Genomic DNA, 19,202 nt, shown 5'->3' on the forward strand with positions numbered 1-19,202 from the left:
GTCTGCCTTTTTAACACAGTGCCCACCTCTCTAGTTACGTGACATTTAAGTGGCCTCTGCAACTGTTCCACCTCAGCCCATTTTTCTCTAATATCATTTTAATATTACATATGCTACAATTAAATGAAAATGCCAACAGGCTGAAGTGAGACAGTCACAGGAGGTGCTAAATGAGATGATTTGGGAAATGACATTCAGAGTGTTGTAAATGTCATTCGAAGCAAAATAAAAATAAGGAATTGCCAATTATGGCTTAAAACAAAAAAGTCAAGCGCCCAACTCGCATAGTGCTAATGACAAATCCTTTTGGAGGCAAAACTATAAGATTTGAACTTTGAGAGGGAAGGAAAAGCTTCGGATTTTATGGTTCTTTTGTGAAACGGATGCCCCTTTGTTTCGTTTGCTCCATGTTCTTGGAGTGGGTTTCAACAAATAGAGGGTGGTGCACGAAAAAGTAGCCCCACACGCATCAAGGAGCTGCCCAGGTTTGTAACCGCAGGTGAAGCTACGGGACGTCCCCTGTTTATGTTTTTGTTAAGTTTCATTTTGAGCAGACGTGCTGTGTTCATTGCAACGGCGTATTTCGATGCCTTAGCTGAATATGTTTGCACAGATTCCTTCAACTCGGCTTGTGGGCAACTCGTAGAACGATCTTACGCTGTGAGTGGTCTTGTGAAATGATCGAGTCAGCTGTTGGTGAGGAAGTGGTTGTGATGGTCCAGGACAGGCATAAAACGCTGGCCCAGTTGGTTATTGAGGTTCTATTCAATAAGGGCGCACACAAAAAGGCGAGCCTCAAAAGGGCGACCTCAATTGGGTGCGGCGAATAAAGACGCGCGTAAATAAAGGCGAGCTTCAAAAGGGCGACCTCAATTGGGTGCGGCGAATAAAGGCGCGCGTAAATAAAGGTGAGCTTCAAAAGGGCGACCTCAATTGAGCACAGCAAATAAAGGCGTTCGTAGATAATTTAGTTCAAATGGCTCTGGAATATGTGAAGAGCAACAAAGGTGCAGATCTACTCATAGTCGAAGGCTACACATTGCGCCCAATTAAGGTCGCCCTTTTGAGGCTCGCCTTTATTTACTCGCACCTTTATTCGCCGCACCCAATTGAGGTCGCCCTTTTGAGGATCGCCTTTTTGTGCGCGCCCTTATTGAAGGATACCGGTTATTGAAGGAGTGCTGCTTGCAGTTCATGTCTAAGATTTGCAGTCGTCTTTGGTGGATTTTTATTTATAGATGAAAATCGGAAACCATTTCATTTTTAGGATTTCTCAACCCAAGGAATCCAATTCTGCTATCTGTTTTGTGATTTACTACTTTACTTATGGCAGGGGGCCACAAGAGGAAGTCGGGAGTAGCAGAAAAGTATGTGAAGGTGGTGCAGGACATGTATGAGGACTGTGTGACTGCGGTGAGGTGAGAGGTAGGAACGACAGTCTGGGTCAAGGTGAGAGTGGTGGTACATCGAGGATCAGCACTGAGACCTCTACTGTTTGCAATGGTGATGGACAGGCTGACATCTGAAGTCAGACAGGAGTCTCTGTGGACTGTGATGATCGCCAATGACATTGTGATTTGTAGAGAGAGCAGACAGCAGGTGGAGATGAACCATGGAGAGGTGGAGGTACACACTGAAGAGAAGAGGAATGAGAGTCAGTAGGAGCAAGATGGGGTACATGTGTGTGAATGAGAGGGAAGGTGGTGAAAGCTGTGACTGCAAGGAGCGGAGGTGGTGAAGGTAGGCAAATTTAAATACTCAGGTTAACAGTCTAAAGCAATGGAGAGTGCGGCAGAGAGGTGAAGAAGGCAGGGTGGACTGGGTAGAGATGTGTGGCAGGAGTGATTTGTGATAGAAGAGTACCTGCAAGAGCGAAAGTCGACTTGTGGACAGCTTGTAGAATGATCTTACGATGTGAATGGTCCTGCAAAATGAACAAGTCAGCAGTTGGTGAGGAAGTGGCTGTGATGGTCCAGGATAGGCACAAAGTGCTGGCCCAGTTGGTTATTGAAGGTGTGCTGCTTGCAGTTCATGGCTAAGATTTCCAATCGTAGTTTGGTGGATTTTTATTTAAAGATGAAAATCGGAAACCATTTCATTTTTAGGGTTTCTCAACCCAAGGAATCCAATTCTGCTATCTGTTTTGTGATTTACTACTTTACTTATGGCAGGGGGTCACAAGAGGAAGTCGGGAGTAGCAGAAAAGTATGTGAAGGTGGTGCAGAACATGTATGAGGACTGTGTGACTGCGGTGAGGTGAGCAGTAGGAACGACAGTCTGGGTCAAGGTGAGAGTGGGGGTACATCGAGGATCAGCAGTGAGACCTCTCCTGTTTGCAATGGTGATGGACAGGCTGACATCTGAGGTCAGACAGGAGTCTCTGTGGATTGTGATGATCGCCGATGACATTGTGATTTGTAGAGAGAGCAGACAGCAGGTGGAGATGAACCATGGAGAGGTGGAGGTACACACTGAAGAGAAGAGGAATGAGTCAGTAGGAGTAAGACGGGGTACATGTGTGTGAATAAGAGGGAAGGTGGTGGAAGGGTGTGACTGCAAGGAGAGGAGGTGGTGAAGGTAGATGAATTTAAATACTTGGGTTCAACAGTACAAAGCAATGGAGAGTGCGGCAGAGAGGTGAAGAAGAGAGTCCAGGAAGGGTGGAATGGGTGGAGTAGTGTGGCAGGAGTGATCTGTAATAGAAGAGTACCTGCAAGAGTGAAAGGGAAGGTCTATAAAAAGGTAGTGAGACCAGCTATGCTGTAAGGTTTGGAGACGGTGGCACTGACAAGAAGACAGGAGGCAGAGCTGGAGGTGGCAGAGTTGAAGATGCTACGATTTTTGCTGGGCGTAACAAGGGCAGACAGGATTAGGAATGAGTTCATTAGAGGGGACAACACAGGTACGTTAGTTTGGTGACCAAGTGAGATAAGCGAGATTGGGATGGTTTGGGCAAGTGTGGAGCAGACGTGAGGGGTACATCAGGAAAAGAATGTTGAGGATGGAACCACCAGGCAAGAGGAAAAGAAGATGTCCAAAGAGGAGGTTTATGGATGAGGAAAGGGAGGACATGAAGGCAGTCAGTGTGGTAGAAAAGGCAGGGATTGATGGAGACATATGATCCGCTGTGACGACCCCTAAATGGGAGCAGCTGAAGGAAGGAAGGAGAAGATTAGACATTATCATTTTGAGAGATTAGCATGCTCCATTGCTATGCCAGTTTCCCATGATCCTTTGGGAATGCATGATTGGTGAGATCATTATGTGCATCGGTGTTAAGGTCACCACAGGACTATCTTTTCTATCCGAGATTTGGATAAAAACATAATGATGATGTGAGACTTACTTTCACTCCCTTATTGACTTCTTATTGACCACAATTCTTGCAGTTAGTATTTGAGTTTGACGCTCGTTTTTTTCTTTGATCTTCTCCTCCTCCATGAATGGAAAAATGGCAGAGAGACTGAGCTACTTTGTTACCTCTGTTTTCATTGTAGTCCACCTTCCTTGACATACCTATTAGACCAACTTCATATCACTTCTGTTTTAGCCCCATTCCATCCCCATTGTGACCAGTTACACAGACCAAGGGAAGCCAGAAGGATTGTGAGGGGCACCAGCTGGGCTACCCTACTTAATTGGACGAACCAATTAAGTCTCAGGACAAACAAGGTGGGCTCTAGACAGCCAGGTAAAACTTTCAAAATTCCAACAGAGGGAGCTCTGGACTCGATGAAGCCACTGACAAATTGTGAACGCTTGTTTTTATGGCATCGGGACGGAACGGGTGGGGCCAACTGTGGACGCTGTGGGCGGGGTGAGGAGTCCTCCTTGGCTGTCTTTTCAGAACTCTGGGGAACAGAGAAGATACAGTAAGTGCCAGCGCCCCCTCTCATCCCGGAGTGGTATCACTTATCTAATCACAGTCCATAAAGATGGGTCCCCAGGCACACATTTGTGACACCAGCAAGATTATCCTTTCCATCCATCCATTTTCCAACCCGCTGAATCCAAACACAGGGTCACGGGGGTCTGCTGGAGCCAATCCCAGCCAACACAGGGCACAAGGCAGGAACCAATCCTGGGCAGGGTGCCAACCCACCGCAGGACACACAAAAACACACCAAGCACACACTAGGGCCAATTTAGAATTGCCAATGCACCTAACCTGCATGTCTTTGGGAGGAAACCCACGCAGACACGGGAGAACATGCAAAATCCACGCAGGGAGGATCCGGGTCTCCTAACTGCGAGGCAGCAGCGCTACCACTGCACCACCCAGATTATCCTTTCAATTTAGCAATCTGTAATTTCTGAGGTTTTATCTCTACTAGTGTTAACCAACAGGAAATACAACTTCTTCTTCTTCGTTCGGCTGCTCTTCTTAGGTGTTGCCACAGCAGATCATCTTTGTGGAAATTTGTATTGTTGTCCACATATTGATTTGGCAAAATTTTAAAATCGGTTCTAAAGTATTTTTCTTATATTATTTTTACGCCGCCCTCATGACGGTACCCACTTTGGAAAGTTTTCTTCATGCAAAGAACCATCGACAGATGGGATAAATTACTAAGTAATGTGGTGGAGAGTAGGACTTAAGAGATCTTCAGATCTCAACCTGATGTTAATCTGGACCATTGTGGAGAATAAGCCAAACAGTTAGTTTTTTCTCACGATTGTTCTAATGTTCTAAGAGAAAATTACATGAGAACGGTCCTCCTAAAGTCGATGTGGTGATTATAACAACAGACAGGTGTCTCAAGAAGGTGAAGTCAGCGTTCGCTCCATGATATGTGGGCTACTTTTGTTGTGAGCTGCCTAGTGTAATGTCATGTTGCAAAAAAACACAGTTGGCTCATCAATGGATGGGGTCATGATCCGGCATCTAAGTTTCATTTTTTTCTATCTGTACCTTCGCCTTAAAAAACTCATTTTAGTATCGTTTATACACACGTATAAGTTGAGTCTTGAAACCCGAAAAATCGATCATAGAATCAGGCCCCAACTTATACACCCATTGAAAAATGCGACAATTTTTTGTTTTTTTACATCTTCTTGCTTCCTCCAATCTCACATCAGTTTCTCAGACGCATCGAATTTTGTTGCAGCAGTGCAGTTACCAATTTCAGCGACTTTTCATTTAAAACCAGCTTCATATTTTCTTCTGATCGAACGCTCCATCGTAGATAAGAGATGCTCTTACGATAAAGGTGTATGATACAAAAACACAAAACAGTGCAAATGTCAGTTCGGAATAGTTCAGGTATTACTGTGTGGTCACGCGGGCACAATACATAGAAATAAAAGGCCATGTGCTCCGTGGTGACTCTCTCAGGTGGGTGTTAGCATACCATAATCTCTTGGACCAATAGCGTGAGTTTTCCGCATTCGACTTATACGATCGACATTATGAAATACCGGAAATTATACGGTAAAATCAAGCCCCAACTTATTCACTGGAGAACTTATCTGCGAGTATATACGGTAATTCGTTTCCAGAGTTCATCTTTTGCGTTGTGATGTTTTCAACATTGTCAAAAGTGACTCACATTCTTCTACAGTGCAGTCTTGTTTTCCTTATGGACACCACCATGTTGGGGACTGGTTGCTAGGATGTGAGGTCCCGTTTGCCATATCCCATAAATCAGCTTCAATGTGCTTAATATAAACAAATCAGGACATTGTAAAGAGCAATATAAATGGGGGATGGCCACTTGACGACAGAGGAGAGGGAAACAAAAACTCAAGTCAATCTCTAGCATTCCTGGAGAAAAGAAAACTCTGGAGGTCCACAGACAAAGTGAGAGTCCAAGTCAGACAAAGTCAAAGTTCTGATGCCCTACCAGGCATTCAGCAATACCATGGACATGCCGGACAGCATCACTTCTCTTGTTGAATCCCAAGTTTCTCAATATCTCTGCATGTCATGGGTGACACTTGGCAGTGTAGCAGTGTCACAAAGCCGGGGCTGCAGGAAGGAGAAACAGCATAGGAGAGTGCAAGGTGGGAACCCGGCTGGCATGCCAGTGTTTGGAACTATCACTTTTACTTAAGACTCAAGTGATGCCTTCATCCAAGTCGGCTTACAACATCTGAGATACAAATTGGTTACATTTATTGTGCTTTTCTATTGAGAGCACAAGCAGGTGAAGTGACTTGCTCAAGGTCACACGGTGCTAGTCAGGTGGGGGGGATTTGAACCCACAACTAGGGCCGCAACACCACACTGCCTGCCTGGAATTAAAACTAAAAATAAACAGCTTATACTCTATTAGCACAGCTTTTTTTTTGGTATATAAATAACGATTTTTGTTTTGTGACATTTTAAGGCTTTCGCTTTTTTATGTGAATTTTTATTCATACAGTAGGACAGTCACTGCATCAAGCAGCAGAAGAAAGATCTTCAATCCGTGAAGAAAAATGAGGTTATATTGTTGGACATTTAACACTCTGACACCGACTTTTAAAGGCTTGTGGTAAATTCAGCAGCATCTCTTTAAGTTTCTGAGACATCCTCATTAGTGATCTACAGACGGCTGCTTTCTGTTACTCTTTTTAGAATCTTGAATAATTATATACACTGTCAGCGAAAGTGCTGTCCTACTTACATAAGTGTACAGGTGTTTCAAGTGTTTGGCAGCTTCTTCACTTTGAGAGTATTGATGTATTGACGGTGACACAGTCGTTAGAGCCGCCGTCTCACAGCCTCCGGGACCCGAGTTCACCTCCCGGCCGTGCTCTGTGTGACGTACAGGGTCTGCAAAAAGTGCTGACGGCCTTGGAGCATTTCACAGTTTATTATTATACAATTTAGAATTACAGTGGATTTCATTTGTCTTTTTGACATTAAAAAACCTGGAAAGACTTTGATTGTCAAAGTGAAAACATCTATCTATCTATCTATCTATCTATCTATCTATCTATCTATCTATCTATCTATCTATCTATCTATCTATCTATCTATCTTATCCTGCCAACTACGCTAAAATTAAAATCTATCTATCTATCTATCTATCTATCTATCTATCTATCTATCTATCTATCTATCTATCTATCTATCTATCTATCTATCTATTGTCGCAATAACGACCATGAGACATTGCGAAGGTTTGGGGCAGCCACCCATTTAATAGTTCCCGGCTGCAAAACTGCTTCAAAAGTAACAACATGTTTATTCAACAGAGTCCACCACAGAACTCACTTTCTTCAGGCAATATGGCGGCTTTAAAGGCCAGCAAAGGAAGTGATGTCATCAGCCCCGGAACCAGAAGGGACGTCATTGGCTGCCCCAGAGCTGGGCGGGATTTCCCTAGACTGGTCTGCAAAAGATCGAGAGGGAAAGTTAGTGCACTTCGCCACCCCCTGGTCTGGCATGGAATTACATGTATTCAAGCCCTTTGGTTGTCTCCAAAACACACGTGCGTGACACTATCTATCTATCTATCTATCTATCTATCTATCTATCTATCTATCTATCTATCTATCTATCTATCTATCTATCTATCTATCTATTGTCGCAATAACGACCATGAGACATTGCGAAGGTTTGGGGCAGCCACCCATTTAATAGTTCCCGGCTGCAAAACTGCTTCAAAAGTAACGACATGTTTATTCAACAGAGTCCACCACAGAACTCACTTTCTTCAGGCAATATGGCGGCTTTAAAGGCCAGCAAAGGAAGTGATGTCATCAGCCCCGGAACCGGAAGGGACGTCATTGGCTGCCCCAGAGCTGGGCGGGATTTCCCTAGACTGGTCTGCAAAAGATCGAGAGGGAAAGTTAGTGCACTTCGCCACCCCCTGGTCTGGCATGGAATTACATGTATTCAAGCCCTTTGGTTGTCTCCAAAACACACGTGCGTGACACTATCTATCTATCTATCTATCTATCTATCTATCTATCTATCTATCTATCTATCTATCTATCTATCTATCTATCTATCTATCAGTAGGCCTTCATGCAGACAGTACCTACAGATCAAGGTGACATACTTGAGTAAAAAAACAAATAAATCAATCATTTTCAAAATATCAACAGATGAAATGGTCCTCAGGGGTAAAAGTTGCTGTTGCCCCCTTTAGCAGAATTGGCTTCTTGAAGGTGTTCTGCATACCTCTGAGACATTTTTGACAAGTCCTTCAGTTATAAGATGTTTGTGGGTTTCCTTGTATGTCCTGTTAATTTCCAATCCCCTCATAACATTTCAGTGAGATTCAAATCAGGGCTTTGACTGGGCCCCATCCATAACCCTCCATTTCTTCTTTTTAAGCCATTCCTTGGTGGATTCGCTAGTTTGCTTTAGATCATTATGGTGCTGAAAGGCCCCATTTCTGGTTCAATTTCAAATTTCGGACAGATGACCTCACAGTTACCCAGAGCACACTTTGATATGATGCAGAATTCCTAGTTGGCTCAATGACTACAAGCTGCCCAGGCCCTGAGTCTAAACCTTAACATTTCCACTGCCATGCTTCACAGTTGCTTTGAGGTTCTTTTGCCTGAAATGCTGTCAAACATGTCTACTGTTATTGTGGCCTAACAACAATATCTTTGATTCAGAAGGTCAGGTCTTGGTATGGATATTCAGGCAAACTGTCGTCTTGCTCTAATGTTCTTTTTGAACAGCAGGTCATTTTTCCTGACAGACCTTGCATGGAGGTGAGATTTGTGTGATCCTGTTCTGATTGTATTCTCTTTGGACTCGCATCTCTTATCTCCAGGTTCAATTCCCAGACAGTGGGGTCTTCATTGTGGAGTCTGCATGTCCTCCCCATATTCAGCTGTTCTAGTGCCTTCTTCTAGACTGACGAGAGACTCGACATTTTCCGTTGATCTCTTACTTGCCAGTCCATTGAATGGACATTATCAGAGCTCATTAGTCCAGGCGGAATGGAACAGTAGGTGCCTACTGAGCCTGCTGGAATATTTAGGAGGTTCATTATTGTATATTTAATGACAAATATGAAGGCTCGTGCAGAACAAGAATCATTAAACATTTAATAATGTGTAACAGACAGCACTGTAACATTAATTATTGCTCACTGAGTGAGACAAGAAATGAAGTATTTTATCTTTATGGACTACCCCTATCCCAGCCCTATATAAAACCATTTCTTTAAAGAACGGATCATTTTTAGAAAAGTCCAGTGAATTCAGAAGGTTTTGAGACCCCTTCACTTTATGTTCACATTTTGTTATGTTGCGGCTTAAAGTTAAAATCATTGAAATTCATTTTTGCATTTCACTCGATGCCTCAGAGTGGCAAAACCAAAAATAAAGATTTTAGCTTTTATCATTGTAAATATATTAAAAATCATCTTCTTCTTCTTCTTCCTCTTCATCTTTTCCCACCTTCTATATGGGGTCGATGCTTTATAGGTTTCAACATAAATTTATTCAAAATAAAAAATGGAAATACAACAGATAGATAGATAGATAGATAGATAGATAGATAGATAGATAGATAGATAGATAGATAGATAGATAGATAGATAGATAGATAGATAGATGTTTTCAATATTACCTTGTTTGGAGTCCACCGGTGGTCAATTCAAATGATTGGGAATGGCAGACCCCTGTCTATGGAAGGTCCTACAATCGACAACATGCATCAGAGCAAAAACCAAGCCATGGAGTCAAAGGATATGATGCACCTGAGCACAAGTTGGTGGGCTGCAGTAAAGGGTCTGAAGCCCTGCGTGTGTACGGTCTGAAGCCCTGGGTCCCCGATACAGACAGGCAGGACACGATTTTACCACACAGCACATGGTTTATCTACAGTAGTCCAGCACAGACAGCAAAGCACCAGCACAGTCCCCTTGTCGCTAGTCCTTCCACCGTCACTGCACCTCACGAGCTTCATCTTCCTCCTTTCGACTCAGGCCATTGAATGGTGGTGGGTAGCTGGTACCTTTTATAGGGCACTCGGAAGGCATCCAGGTGCCCAACGAGCTTCTTCCAGCAACACTTCCAGGTCTTCAGCAACGAGCACATGCCTTGGGCTCACATGCGCCTGCCTTACTCACTTTGTGCCTTTTCACTGCAGTTTTATGTTCGATCAGCAAGACTAAATTCATCAAAGATATTAGCCAGACTGTGGAAAGTCCGGGTGTATAATAAACATGTCTGCAAACATTACATTGATGACATACAGAGCGACAGTGACCGCCACGCGCCAATCATAGGCATCAACCCCGCGTGTGAGGGAGAGCGCAGTCTGAGGTGAGGTGAGGCTCGTTGCTCCCGCACCTCGCGTTTCTCTTTTATATTTGAACAGGAAATGCACCAATTCAGCTAATTTTTCTATTAAAATGATCAAAATTATTAGAATCACACAGAAAACAAATTTATAGCACAGACCAGTTTATTAATTTTATGTTATTATTATTAGTTTTTTTTACTTTTCATGATGACTGCCTCCCCTGACCACTCGTCCCTGATTTATGCTTAAGTAAATGATTGCTCTTGATTTTCAATGTTCATTAAATTGCTAATTGTAACCTTTTTAAAAAAAGTCCTATAGGAGCCTCCTGAGCTGTTTTTATGGGACCAGTGACAACGTTCAACCTAATGGAATGATTACAAGCTCAGGGAGTGAGTGCGTCCCATTTGAGATGTTTAGTTGTGGGAGGGTCCCATGGTGGTACTCTTTATTACATAAACCTGACCAACATGCCCCCAAATATATGCTACTGCCCTCAAAAGTTACACAACATTTTATATGTATGACCTCAGGCTGCACAACAGAGCACCAGAACAGGTTGGGAGCAGGCGCAGATTACAGCACGTTGCTGCACCCACCACACGACAAACCACCCGGATTGAGATCCAAGTGCAGCCGTGCAATGGGTGGCACCTCAGCACCACACTGAAGAGTGTGAGAGGCTGGAGTGCCAATCCTGCCACCAACCCTCGAGTTTTCCCCTGTAAGTAGGAGGACCTGCTTGCAGAGCTGGGTGCAGATTAACATCACACCCGGGACGGAGCAATGGTAGGTTAAGAGCCTTGGCTCAGGGGCCTAACGGAGTAGAGTCACTTCTGCAGGCAGGAGAAAAAAGTTACAAGTGTATAATTCGTAAAGTATAGATAATACGCCCAAAATATAAGCAAAATACAAGTGTGTTGGTTAAAATAGCACAACATGATAATAGGCTACCAGGTGGCTCTCTGTCTTAATGTCACAAACAGTGTCTGATCTGACATGGCCCCTGATCCAGTATATCATCAGCATAGTGCAGCACAGATGGGCTCTCCTCAGGACGGAAAACAGCAGAGAGAGACATCAACATGCAAGCCTCCAATGTACTGTGACTCTCCAGCCTCTAACACCCCTCTTGGCCCAATGTAGGGGGCAACATTGACCAATGAAACAGCTCAGACAGACTCAGACACCCCATCACAGCCCATACTTTGTTCCTGTCAGCATTTTCTCCAGTTTCAAGGAATGCACAGGCGTAGTTTCCAACAAAAAGAAGAAAGAAAAGATAAAAGATCCTGCCATCCAGTCCAGGCTTTCTTCCAAAGGAGAGGTGCCCCATCTTTGATATTGGAGCTCGTTCAAGCTGCATTAGCATGGAATTAGATAGATAGATAGATAGATAGATAGATAGATAGATAGATAGATAGATAGATAGATAGATAGATAGATAGATAGATAGATAGATAGATAGATAGATAGATAGATAGATAGATAGATAGATAGATAGATAGATAGATAGATAGATAGATATTTTAGTATAGTTGGCAGGATAGGTAGAGAGGTATTGATTTTAGTACAGATAGATAGATAGATAGATAGATAGATAGATAGATAGATAGATAGATAGATAGATAGATAGATAGATAGATAGATAGATAGATAGATAGATAGATAGATAGATAGAAATTTTAGTATAGTCGATAGGATAGGTAGAGAGATAGATATTAATTTTAGTATAGTTGGCAGGATAGGTAGAGAGATAGGTATTGATTTTAGTACAGATAGATAGGACAGGAGTGAAGTTACACACTGAATTATGTATTATTGATAAAAATGTCCAAAAATATTAAGGAAGCAGTACACAAAGTGAATAACAGCAAACCATACCCTTACAGCCTATGCAGCAGAGCATTTTGTGTCCATAGGCAGATCTCAGCTTATCTTCATTCCAATTTGCTTTGAATGGAGTGTTGAAACAGGCCACATGCTGCTCTCAATATGGCTGCTGAGATTGAGTTGTTTTTATCCTGGTGTTCTCTTCATGACCAGAAGGTGAGAGACAGAGAGGGGGGTAAAGCCAAGTTGACCAACTTTATATCATTCTTACCACAAAACACAAACCAATGGGGTGTCGTAGTACAGAATGGCCTCCGATTCAAAGCCAATCATAAACAGCCACACTAGACCAATAGGATTAGTTTATCTGTGCCGTCCTGGGCCAGCTACCAATGTAAGCGCTCAGGTACAACTCATCCTCCCATTGCTTTCTTTAGTCAGTTTATGGCCTTCCTGCAGCGGGTGGCTTAAGGGCTCATGTAAGTCCAATCACAGTCACCCTTGCCAAGATGGCTTGATGCTCTATCCTCACCCACCATAAATTTTACATTCCGAGTCAGTTATAAAAATTGAGGGGAGTTGTTTTGGTAAACTTCAATGCACCACTGCTCTCATCAATGAAGTAAAACCTGCCTCGTGAAACACCATCTAGTATTACATTTGCTTTGTCTAGCTTACAAATAAAGACATAGAAAATATTTATCAACTCATATGCTAGAAATCAGTCAACCACGCAAAACAACCTTGTGAAACAAGTAGACTGAAGCAAAGTCTTGAAACTCTCCTTATTTCCACTGATGGCTTGTTAATGTTGTACCACCCGTATTCCCCCAAGTCAGCTGGCCAATCAGTTCCAGCTTTTGGAAATTCAGCGAGGGCCTCCTGCATATAAAAATCATACTTGATGAAATGACGGGACTGAAAGTCTAAGCAAAGTATAAAAATAATTAATTGAAATTGATGCAGGAAATATTTTCCATCATAAATATTACCGCGTTTTATTTTTATCAACCACAAGGGTTGGCTCTTAACTTGTACATTCTGCTACTAGAATAGGCTTTGGATGATCTAGCTCTAAAAAAAAAATAAAACAGATTCAGGAAACAGATGGAAGCTGCATAATCAGTTTGATCATTTTTATTAAACAATTATATCAGAGGACAGGTTTAACACTGTAAGCATTGCACAATCCCTGCACAAAACCAAACTGAAATAGAAATAGTCTCTTGCACACGACCCTCTTCACAGAAGACAAATCAAGTTACCCATCATGACGAAAGTATTGTCTGTTAATATACTTCACTGTCACATTCGCCTTCCAGACAACTGACACAAAAGTAAACTGCAAATTACAAACAGAATGGAGTTGCCATAAAGAATAATGAGCTTCGGAAAGAGGACATGCTGGATAAAACCCAACACTTTTCTAAAAAGCTTGATTTTTTTTTCTCTCACTGCTATCACATATGTGTATTAATCATGACGCGATTCAGAATGACATTGTAAATGAACAAAAAAGAAATGACTTCTTAAAGCAACATTCACATAAACCTTATGACTGACAGTTTGTTAGTCATTTTTTCCTTAGTTGAACAATTTAGTCATTGGCTAAAAGTTGAGCGTTATTATTTATAGTGTAATCGGCCATCGGCAACATCCAGGAATTAAAAGACTTAAAAAACACTATGAAAAAGGTGTTAATATGCAAGATAGATAGATAGATAGATAGATAGATAGATAGATAGATAGATAGATAGATAGATAGATAGATAGATAGATAGATAGATAGATAGATATTAATTTTAGTGTAGTCGGCAGGATAGATAGATAGATAGATAGATACTTTATTAATCCCAATGGGAAATTCACATTCTTCAGCAGCAGCATACTGATACAATAAATAATATTAAATTAAAGAATGATAATAATACAGGTGAAAAAAAAACAGACAATAACTATGTATAATGTTAAATATTAACGTTTACCCCCCCTGGTGGAATTAAAGAGTCGCATAGTTTGGGGGAGGAACGATCTCCTCAATCTGTCTGTGGAGCAGGACAGTGACAGCAGTCTGTTGCTGAAGCTGCTCTTCTGTCTGGAGATGACATTATTTAGTGGATGCAGTGGATTCTCCATAATTGATAGGAGCCTGCTGAGCGCCCTTCGCTCTGCCACAGATGTTAAACTGTCCAGCTCCATGCCAACAATAGAGCCTGCCTTCCTCACCAGTTTGTCCAGGCGTGAGGCGTCTTTCCTCTTAATGCTGCCTCCCCAGCACACCACTGCGTAGAAGAGGGCGCTCGCCACAACTGTTTGATAGAACATCTGCAGCATCTTATTGCAGATGTTGAAGTTAGTCGGCAGGATAGATAGATAGATAGATAGATAGATAGATAGATAGATAGATAGATAGATAGATAGATAGATAGATAGATAGATAGATAGATAGATAGATAGATAGATAGATAGATACTCATTTTTAATATAGTCGGTAGGATAGATAGATAGATAGATAGATAGATAGATAGATAGATAGATAGATAGATAGATAGATAGATAGATAGATAGATAGATAGATAGATACTCATTTTTAATATAGTCGGTAGGATAGATAGATAGATAGACAGATAGATAGATAGATAGATAGATAGATAGATAGATAGATAGATAGATAGATAGATAGATAGATAGATAGATAGATAGATAGATAGATAGATAGATACTCATTTTTAATATAGCCGGTAGGATAGATAGATAGATAGATAGATAGATAGATAGATAGATAGATAGATAGATAGATAGATAGATAGATAGATAGATAGATAGATAGATAGATATTAATTTTAGTATAGTCGGCAGGATAGATAGATAGATAGATAGATAGATAGATAGATAGATAGATAGATAGATAGATAGATAGGAGACAAAGCAAACATTCTGAAGCCTGGGACCCTAGATAAATTAAACACAAACACACTTAAGATTGTTTTTTGAAGATACTTAGATAATGCAGTGTTTTTTTATCGTGTTGTGTCAATTATGAATAATTACTTTGTTTTTCAGAGATGCGCTCCATAGCAAACAGAACCGCATCGTAATGAAAGCAAATTAACATCTTGGCTCCCATAAAATGTAAAACAATAAACAAATGAATGAATAAATAAATAAATAAATAAATAAGGCGGCATGGTGGCGCAGTGGGTAGCGCTGCTGCCTCGCAGTTGGGAGACCTGGGGACCTGGGGTTCGCTTCCCGGGTCCTCCCTGCGTGGAGTTTGCATGTTCTCCCCGTGTCTGCGTGGGTTTCCTCCGGGCGCTCCGGTTTCCTCCCACAGTCCAAAGACATGCAGGTTAGGTGGATTGGCGATTCTAAATTGGCCCTAGTGTGTGCTTGGTGTGTGGGTGTGTTTGTGTGTGTCCTGCGGTGGGTTGGCACCCTGCCCAGGATTGGTTCCTGTCTTGTACCCTGTGTTGGCTGGGATTGACTCCAGCAGACCCCCGTGACCCTGTGTTCGGATTCAGCGGGTTGGAAAATGGATGGATGGATGGAAAATGGATGGATGGATGGATAAATAAATAAAGCTGTAACAGAAACAGCACAACCATTTTTATCAAAAACTAAAATCATTAATATTAGAAGCTGAACAGGAGTTCTAGTAGTTGTAGAAATCGATTCATCAAGGTGTTCTGTGTCTTCAGAAAGCAAGAGTCTGTCTTTCTTTTTGGATCTAAAACACAGTTGAGCTTCTCTGAAGTCGAAGCCTTTCCAAATTGTATACTTTTACATTAATTGTGGAAATTGGTTTAGGGAAAATTCTGGTAAACAATTTCACCAAATTGGATCAACAATATTATGTCACTGTATGTGTATTGGTGGGGAAGAAGTCAAATATTTAGGAGATGAAAGACTCCTCATCTTTGATCTTTGATCCACAGTTTTGATAAGAACGGGCCGTTCATCCCAACAAGCTCCAAAATAACATCAAGTCCACATGAAGGGTCCCTAAAGACCCACTTTCTGCCACACTGCTGGGTAACTTATTCCTTGTGTCTGTGGTTGTCAATGTGATGAAAAAACGTGTAATGTCTGTGTGAAATTTACTCTTAACGAGTTTCCATCTGTGTCCACTTGATTTAGTTGAAAATTCCCTTTTAATGTTACTGGCGGGATCTGTGCAACTGTTTCCCTTTATATATTTAAAAACTTCCACCATGTCAGCTCTAATCAGTGCGTCAAAAATATTAAAACACAATGAGCAATATGTGTATTTCTAAGAATAATTTGTAGGAATTTCTGTATTTCACCAATCCTGCCTACTACGCTAGTAAGGAAAGTTAACTTTTTGGACAATAAGTAGCATAGGCTAAATAAGTAAACTGACTCTGTGTTTCTTTTTTTTTATTTTCTAGGATTAATTGTTGCAGCCTTAGCTGGATGTTGGATGCCAAACCAGATTCGACGGATCATGTTAGCCGCAGTACCCAAGACCGAGTGGACTATTAAGTACTTCAGGGCCTACAATGTCATTCACTACTTTGCAGACTGTTTCTTCTACCTCAGCTCTGTTCTTAACCCGTTTCTCTACAACCTCTCTTCCAAGTATTTCCGGCAGGTGTTCCTGCAGGTTTTACGAGGTAAAGTGACCATCGAGCACATCAACAAGAAGGCATTGGACTCCACCTACTCCAGGCGCCCTCTGCTTATCTCCACTTTGAGGCGCAGCTTTTCCAAAGCTAAGCAGAGCAGACGCCACAAAGACAATGCGAGGCCAGAAGGGGACAAGGAAACTCCTCCAGCAGAAGAAAACATTGGGCTCAGTGACAAAACGGCCTCAACAAGTGAACCCAATGAAATCGAAGTCTGAGTGTTAAAAATCAAAAATGTATATTTTAACTTGCTAAAAAAAATAAAATGACAAAACGACTGTGCAAATGTTTAGCGTTTCTGAGCAGAACAATGCCCTCTATTGAAATGGACAGTAAACGAAAGACGTTGTATTGTAATACAGCTATTTGTGTTCCTTTGCCGACATATATCAGCCTGACCCCATCACATATTCTGCCTAATCTGTATATGCACCTAATTGGGGAAAAACAAAAAACACAAAGGTGCAATTAAAAAAAAAAGGGGCCAACTTAGAATGGCCTAATCGTTAAGTGTATAGCAATGAGCGAAACTCGTAAGTTTTCGATGTGCAATAAAAATTCATTTTGTTAGTGATTTATCAATTGAGAAGAACAAAACTCATTAAATTGTCTTTAGTTTTTATAGTTTTAAAGTTTTCTTTTTGGATGTAAAGCAAAGCATACTGCTTCTTAAAGCTTCATCGTGCTTCTGTGTAGCTGCGTGAAACACGTAATCCAAATCTCACCCGTAAAATCAATGCAGTTTATGCCTCTCGTTCACATCATCGTGGAGGAGTCGACTCAGTTTTTTAAAAATGATGAATATATAACTCGAAGACATGATAACTATGTGTTTTCTCCATCATCCTGCTGTGTAGCGACCACTTTCGTTTGTTGAGAACAGCGATTTTTGTGTTTTTATTTTACTTTATTTAAATACTAGCTGTCTAAGCCTGTGATGTTAAAAGCCCAGAGTCCTAGAAACCATGGATTCTGGCACTTCAATCGATCAAACTCATCGGTTGTGCATTAGCAGCTAAGCAAGGTTCGCTTTCCTCGGCAGTTTCGTTTTGCCGATGTTCTCGCCACCGTTGTCTATCAGCGTCTAAGTGAGTTTCTCTCTCCTCAGAGGTTTCGCTTTGCTGATGTACTCGTCTCGCTTGTGTATTAGCGGCTAAGTGAGTGTCTCTTTCATCTGAGGTTTTGTTTTGCCGATGTGCTCACGTCTGTTGTCTATCAGCATCTAAGCGAGTTTTTCTCTCCTCGGAAGTTTCGTTTTGACGATGTACTCACCACCATTGTGTATCAGCGGCTAAGCAAGTTTCTCTCTCCTTGGAGGTTTCGTTTTGTCAATGTGCTTGCCTCGCTTGTGTATTTGCTGCTAAGCGAGTGTCTCTCTCCTTGGAGGTTTCGTTTTGCTGATGTGCTCGCTTCGCTTGTGTATTAGTGGCTAAGTGAGGATCTCGTTCATCGGAGGTTTCATTTTGCTGATGTACTCGCCTTGCTTGTGTATTAGTGGCTAAGTGAGGATCTCGTTCATCGGAGGTTTCATTTTGCTGATGTACTCGTCTCGCTTGTGTATTAGCGGCTAAGTGAGTGTCTCTTTCATCTGAGGTTTTGTTTTGCCGATGTGCTCACGTCTGTTGTCTATCAGCATCTAAGCGAGTTTTTCTCTCCTCGGAAGTTTCGTTTTGACGATGTACTCACCACCATTGTGTATCAGCGGCTAAGCAAGTTTCTCTCTCCTTGGAGGTTTCGTTTTGTCAATGTGCTCGCCTCGCTTGTGTATTTGCTGCTAAGCGAGTGTCTCTCTCCTTGGAGGTTTCGTTTTGCTGATGTGCTCGCTTCGCTTGTGTATTAGTGGCTAAGTGAGGATCTCGTTCATCGGAGGTTTCATTTTGCTGATGTACTCGCCTTGCTTGTGTATTAGCGGCTAAGTGAGTTTCTCTCTCTTTGTAGGTTTCATTTTGCCGACGTACTCACGTCTGTTGTCTATCAGCGGCTAAGTAAGTTTCTCTCTCCTCAAAGGTTTCATTTTAATGATGTACTCGCCACCATTGTGTATCAGCGGCTAAGCGAGTTTCTCTTTCCTTGGAGGTTTCGTTTTGCCGATGTACTCGCCTCACTTGTGTACTAGCGGCTAAGTGAATTTCTCTCTCTTTGTAGGTTTCATTTTGCCGACGTGCTGACGTCTGTTGTCTATCAGCGACCAAGCAAGTTTCTCTCTCTTTGGAGGTTTCATTTTGACGATGTACTCACCACCATTGTGTATCAGCGGCTAAGCGAGTTTCTCTTTCCTTGGAGGTTTCGTTTTGCCGATGTGCTCGCTTCGCTTGTGTATTAGTGGCTAAGTGAAGATCTTGTTCATTGGAGGTTTCGCTGTGCTGATGTACTCGCCTCACTTGTGTACTAGCGGCTAAGTGAATTTCTCTCTCTTTGTAGGTTTCATTTTGCCGACGTGCTGACGTCTGTTGTCTATCAGCGACCAAGCAAGTTTCTCTCTCTTTGGAGGTTTCATTTTGACGATGTACTCACCACCATTG

At 41.9% G+C, this 19,202-nt stretch overlaps 1 protein-coding gene across 6 annotated transcripts in view; it reads left to right on the forward strand.

Moving 5' to 3' along the window:
• The window catches only part of LOC114656378 (G-protein coupled receptor 39-like), a 306,889-nt gene that overhangs the window by 285,805 nt on the left and 1,882 nt on the right, over nucleotides 1–19,202 (forward strand). For 2 of the 6 annotated variants that reach the window (XM_051930759.1, XM_051930762.1), the window contains exons 2-3: nucleotides 16,444–17,790; nucleotides 18,205–18,963. In XM_051930759.1, coding sequence (XP_051786719.1) covers nucleotides 16,444–16,898 — 455 coding nt within the window. In that variant the 3' untranslated portion in view covers nucleotides 16,899–17,790; nucleotides 18,205–18,963. Of the gene's footprint in view, nucleotides 1–16,443; nucleotides 17,998–18,204; nucleotides 18,964–19,202 lie in introns of all 6 variants that reach the window. The other 4 variants (XM_051930760.1, XM_051930761.1, XM_051930763.1 and 1 more) reach the window with 3 other exon arrangements.

The sequence above is a fragment of the Erpetoichthys calabaricus genome, chromosome 8 (genome assembly GCF_900747795.2).
Source record: "Erpetoichthys calabaricus chromosome 8, fErpCal1.3, whole genome shotgun sequence".
NCBI lineage: Eukaryota > Metazoa > Chordata > Cladistia > Polypteriformes > Polypteridae > Erpetoichthys > Erpetoichthys calabaricus.